This window comes from Dysidea avara, chromosome 7, assembly GCF_963678975.1.
Source record: "Dysidea avara chromosome 7, odDysAvar1.4, whole genome shotgun sequence".
In the NCBI taxonomy this organism is placed as follows: domain Eukaryota; kingdom Metazoa; phylum Porifera; class Demospongiae; order Dictyoceratida; family Dysideidae; genus Dysidea; species Dysidea avara.
The window spans coordinates 16,624,840-16,630,839 of record NC_089278.1 but is presented as its reverse complement, the minus strand read 5'-3'; the positions used below and the strand labels follow the sequence as shown (position 1 = coordinate 16,630,839).

The 6,000-nt window shown below is 33.7% G+C and overlaps 1 protein-coding gene and 1 long non-coding RNA gene across 2 annotated transcripts in view; one reads left to right on the top strand and one right to left on the bottom strand.

The window, feature by feature from the left end:
* Positions 1 to 320: 320 nt before the first annotated feature.
* Positions 321 to 1,005, top strand: LOC136259611 (uncharacterized). The gene is made up of 5 exons (XR_010703308.1): positions 321 to 421; positions 472 to 564; positions 616 to 698; positions 752 to 820; positions 872 to 1,005. It is a non-coding gene; the product is annotated as an uncharacterized lncRNA (long non-coding RNA).
* A 1,038-nt stretch (positions 1,006 to 2,043) lies between these two features.
* LOC136261028 (hemicentin-1-like) overlaps positions 2,044 to 6,000 on the bottom strand; it is a 121,076-nt gene continuing 117,119 nt past the window's right edge. Inside the window, exons 50-52 of the mRNA XM_066054993.1 lie at positions 5,522 to 5,618; positions 3,574 to 3,696; positions 2,044 to 2,326 (exon numbers count right to left, since the gene is read on the bottom strand). Of these exons, the coding sequence (XP_065911065.1) occupies positions 2,217 to 2,326; positions 3,574 to 3,696; positions 5,522 to 5,618 (330 nt within the window). The 3' untranslated portion in view covers positions 2,044 to 2,216. The remainder of the gene's footprint in view (positions 2,327 to 3,573; positions 3,697 to 5,521; positions 5,619 to 6,000) is intronic.

Below are 6,000 nucleotides of genomic sequence, written 5' to 3'. Positions count from 1 at the left end.
ACACTGAGAGTGTCCAGTATACAATTTATATTTACCTTCGTTTAGGTTTGTGGAAACTGGTCTCATTTCTTCTGGGAACCAGTCTCATTTCTTCATGTTTTCCACTACTTTTTATTAACAGCTGACGGCTGCTACCTCGTCTGGCACTGTAAATGAGTTGAGCGCTTTCAAGAACCTGTTACATCTTGTTTGTCCTTATTTCACTGACCATGCTTGCATTGCTAACAAAAGTAAGTTCACTGAGAGTATGCAAATTGTATTATATTTAGTCTTGTTTCAGTTGTACTTAGTAATTACAAGATTCTTGGACTTGGTTATTGGTGTATCAGATGCTTCTTGTGAGCTTACGTAACCCGTTAGCCCAACAAAGTCACATCCTAAGTGGCTGTTTTATGTCTGGTTAGACTCACTGATAACACCTGTAAGTACACCAAATAATCCAGAATATGAATTATGTTTGCCTCCATTTAGGGTTGTGAGACCTGATCTTATCAGACTTGTCTTAGTTTTACATGGATTGTCGGTCTCAGACTTGGTCTCAGTTTTAAAAGATTGTTACAAACTGTAAGTACAATTATTGTTCAGTATACGCATTATATTTACCATCTTTAATAGAGTTGTGGGACCTAGCCGCCGTTCTACATGGTAATACTAGGTTTCCAGACATTAAGGTCTTGAGATTCTTATTGTTACAAACTGTAAGTCTAATGATTGTCCAGAATACACATTACATTTACCATCTTTGTATTAGAGCTGTGGAACAGTTCTACCAGACAACTACCAGATTGTCACAGAGTTCTACATAGTGATGACAATACAGGTAATTTGTGATGGAACTTGTGAATTGTATTTACTGTCTTACCTGCTGCAGTTGGATAAAGACTGATAAATGATGAAATTGATTTGATACTGTCATGGCCAAGGAGACATTGATTTACTAGCTGTACCTATTGTGGTTTTAACATATTTACAGAATTAAATTCATTACAAATATAATTATAAAAATTATTTAATTAAGGTAGCCACAGATTATAGGAAAGTAAAAAAGTACAGTAGTATAGTAGCCAATATATGATTGAAATAGGCTTAGTATAGTCTGATAATACACTGCATTATACTAGTGATTTAATCTCTAATATATGACTGTCTTAAATGTATTCAATAAGCTTGTTATAGTAAAGTCCTAATCTATTAATATATGCTGTACTATTTCATTCCAATACTAACATAATAAGACTGTTATAGACCTTATTATTCTGAGCTTTTTTCACAGTGTAAGTATAAGTAATGTAATTTTTATAAGTAATGTAGTACGGTAAGTATAAATTTTGGATTTTTAATGGTCGGTAGCCTTGAGCTAGTGGACCATCAGTACTGCACCCTAAAGTTTTATTAATTGTACATCCCTTATTCTATACTTGTATGCAGTACTGTAAAGTTATCAATCAATCAATCAATCTATAGGGATTAGATGTTCACAAGTATACCATGACCTCCCTTGTTATGTCTATGATACCTAATTGAATTTAAAATTCCTAATTTTTCCTTGCACTTGCAATTGTGGTTAATTGTATTAACATTTCTTTCTGGTCAAACCAGATACGGTATCAGCTATCTTAGTTGCCAGTTGTTTTTTACTTTTGTGAATGCACCCTTAATTTTATTTTTTGTACAGCCAAGTTGATTGAAATGTTTATATTTGAAGCTAAAGTACTAATCTTATAGATGTTTTAAGTAACTTTAAAGTTAACAAGCTCCTGTTATCTAGCTATAGGAAGGGCACATTATCTTGCTTTCAGAACGTGTTACTCAACAAAGCTCTACGCATATATATCTCGTTTTCTTTTTAAAAAGTGGTAAAATTTTGTGCACATGCATGTGCATGGCCACTGTATCCTTAGTTCCTTACTACTTGTACCTTATATATCTGCAAAGAATTTAGCACTCCCATGTGAAATGCACTGGTTACAAATCTAATTGAGATCTCTTTCAATCTTCATGATTATGATAACAACTCTCAACAACATTATCACTACTACTTCTTATGATATCAACTCTTGTAGTATTATTAGAGTAGTTCTATATATCTATTAGATATCAAACATTACACTTTTTTTGAGCAGTTCTACAAGCACCTTAAAATTTACTATATGCATTATGTAAGTATGCTAAATATTAACACAGCACACAGATGTGTATAATGAATGCACATCATGTCACAGCTGGGTACATTCTGCATAATCATCATCTTTACTATCACTAGTGTTAATGTTTTGAATCACAACGGTTGTCTTAGAATCCTCTTCAGCAATTGCTTCAAGGCTACCTGTGTATATCCACAAAATGTGAATAAATATATGTTCCATACTATAGTCAGTATGGTGTGTGGGTGGATCAAATGCTATACTTCCAGTATCATCACAAATCATATAACTCAGTATACATATGGTTGAAACACAGCTGAGCACCAGTCTGGCCACTAACCAAATCAAAGGTATCAAAATACTGTGCAATCACAGTGCACAGTGTAGGTATACTGCCACATAATCAATCATGTGAAATTAGCTACCAATTCACTGTTAACAATGGGGTGTTCCAGTACACCCTAATGGGAGAGTTCTGTATACACTCACACCTTTAGGGTGTATTTTTGTACGCTTCTGAGGTGTTTAGTAAAATGGGTGTTCATGTAAGCACAAATGGGGTGTTAGGTTACACCCCAGGTGCTAACTGTTGTGACAATATGCGACATGCATGACAGTAAATACTAAGTAAAAGTGAAGTGTACTTACTTTATGGTACTTATTACAGTTTTACATGACAAAATTTGTAAATAAGTATCTAAAACTCACAATCGAAGTGATGCTTGGTGGTTAGGTTTTAAATACAAATTGAAAACCATACATAGAGTAAGAAAACATTTCAAGTAAGTGTGTTATGTATGTGTTACAATGTTACTATAATGCCATACACAGACATGCTTGATACAGGCAGAGGCCCTATTGCACCATAGGTGAATCTGTTGTAATTCATTTCTTTTATATAAAAATCATGAAACACCCATGGGTGTTTTATTCACACCATTAAAGGGTGTAAGTGAAACACCCACTGAGGGTCTTGATTGTAACAGCACTTATAACACTATGAGGGGTGTTCATGGAAGAACCCATTTTTAACAGTGAATGTAATAGCTAACCACAAACATCATTCCTTGGACACAGTTCTTAAATGCTGGTATTAGCACCTTATTTCTCCTTCTGTGTTACAGTACAAATAGCACCTTTGATCCATGCATGCCCTTCTATACAACACCCATGTGGTTTGTATCTAATTTGTATACACTCTACCATTGGGCATTTTGTTTATAAATCTAACTATATGCATTGATACAAAATAATTGCATAGGTGTAATTAGATTTGTAAATTGGCATTGTGACATGTAAGACATCTAATGGCTGTGTTCAGCCAACAATTAGCAATAGCATAATTGATGTGATAAAGAAAAATGGCAAAATCAGTATAGGCATTTGGTTACTGTATTCTCATGTACCTCATAGAGTTTAACTTACGTACATTCATTATGAACAACATCTTCCTTGACATCTAAAGGATTAGGAATTCCAAAGTTTTCCATAACAATAGAGGCAGCTGATGAATCCCTTTTAGGTGACCCAATCGAAGATCTTCTATGATCAGCTGTAAATGAAACCATGATCATTAAATTTGCAGTAAACAGTTATTAAAGAAGTACAATCAAATGATACTATGTGTAAGCAGTTATTCATTAGACAAGGTACTCTAAAAGGAATAATTATATAAGCTCGATATCAAAATTTTAGATTGTTTTCTTTGTTTTCTCCAAAAATAGGCTACAGGCTTTGGCTGTTGTTCATTCATGTATAATAATAATCGGTTTGTATTTTACAAATAAACTGCAAGCAAGAGGTGTATAACTACAAAAATCCTATATAAGACTGTGCAATCTTGACAATTGCATGATTGTAAAAGTAATTAAGTATAATGTTTCAATGAAATGTTGGAATATGGGCTATATTATCTTGTCACCTATGATAAAGTATTGTAACTGTGTTGCTTATACTTTCTCCAAAGACAAAAGATCAATAAGTTCAGCAGCTTGTTGACTGCCTTGAGCTTCAGTAAAGCATTGCATGTGGTTTGACACATTAATACAATGTAGGCTGGTGCACCTGCTATGCTTCAAATTGCCAGAATAATTCTCACACATAGCTATATTATTCCCAAATCATGTAACCACTGCATCCCTAACTGTACCTAACAATTTGAATGTTAAAATCAGGAGCACGTACACAGTGGGTCACAGAATAGCAGTGCTGTGAATGCACGCCACCACATGAAATCTTTAGGGAAAATGTATGTCTGTATGCACTCATGTGAACAGAGGGTTTTAAGCTACATAATAGGAGTATATTTATGCACTGTAGTAAATTCTCAAGAAAAGCAAGCACTCTTTTTTTGTAGTTCTTACTTGCAGTTGGTATGACAAGCCTTCAATAATAAAGTTGTTAGGGGTTTTATTTGTGCTGGATATATATGATGATTGCTACTGATTTAACAGGAAAGACACAGGACTTACATAATGAATTTTAATTAACTAAATTCTGTAATGAATATGCATTAGTTATTTTATGTAATTCCAGCATACACCATAAAAGTGCATGCAGTTGATTTATACCTTGTATATTGCTTTTTTTAGTGTTATAGTGAACAATGCATGAGTAGAGACTGCACTAACATGGAGTATATAAACATGCAGTAATCATTGTTATACATACCGTTATTATGTAAATTTTACTTCAGTTATACAATTTTCAATTGGTTAGCTAATTAATTGCAACTATTGCACACTTTTTAGGATCCTGCTTTCACAAAAATTTCTGCGATAACACAAATGCTATAAATAGTTAGCTAGTTTGCTTTTGGTTTATACATGGGTACACTGCACTGTTTCATTAACAATTTACTTGTACAGACTTTTCATGTGCAATATCACTATTAATTTTTATGTTTTATACTGTACCAATTTGAGTAGTTGTTGCTTACTTTTTTTGCCTGAAAATTGATCAATACATTTATTACATTAATCGGTGGTGGAAAAGGGGGTGGGGGTAAGGTCCATAGCTACAACATTACCTGTAAAAACACCATGATAATAGTTCAGAACTTCTAAAATCTAAAAATGTTTCTGAGGGGGAAGGACATTGCCTATAACCACCCAAACAGTATCCATGTCTGTTGTATGCTTCAAGCTCCACTATGTAATGTTCACTACCAAAGTTGTACCTCCCATTTTCCACCACTTCTCATAGGCCAGGAAAAGAAAAATATGAACAATTCTAATTTTCTGAGTTATTTCCTTACAGTTACTATTTTAAAAACTTACTATCAAGCAAGGGAAATTCAATGACAACAACTTATTATAATTTGTTTACAATCAGTCAGTTTATTTTCCAAGCTACAACTTTCAAATAGGATTACTCACTGTGTTGAGAGACAGACTGAGAGTTTATACTATCTGATCTTGTTGACTTGATTGCTCCAAATTTTAAAGTGTCAGCAGAGTCCGTGGAATATCTCTGCTAAAGATTCAAAAACACAAGTTACAAGATTATAAAAATTAATTTAATTATTGTAACATGTTGTACAATGTATTAACTATACTTGTCATTCTAAGATTATCATACAGTATGATAGTACAGTATAGTAGGGACCACAAAGGAGTGGGTGTGGCCCATAAAAAAACATCACCAGCCTCACTTTTCCCTGACAACGATGAAGCAGTATTGGTTGGGTAAAACTAAGCCCAAACAAGTCTGCAGATCCACCTGAAATGCTTTCAACAAGTTGCTATGAATTTTTTTTTAAATTGTTAAACAGAATTTTCTGCTGACTGACTGATTGACTGACTGATGCCTTCAGACAAGCGTAACTCTATAATGGCTAAGGCTACAGGCTTGATTT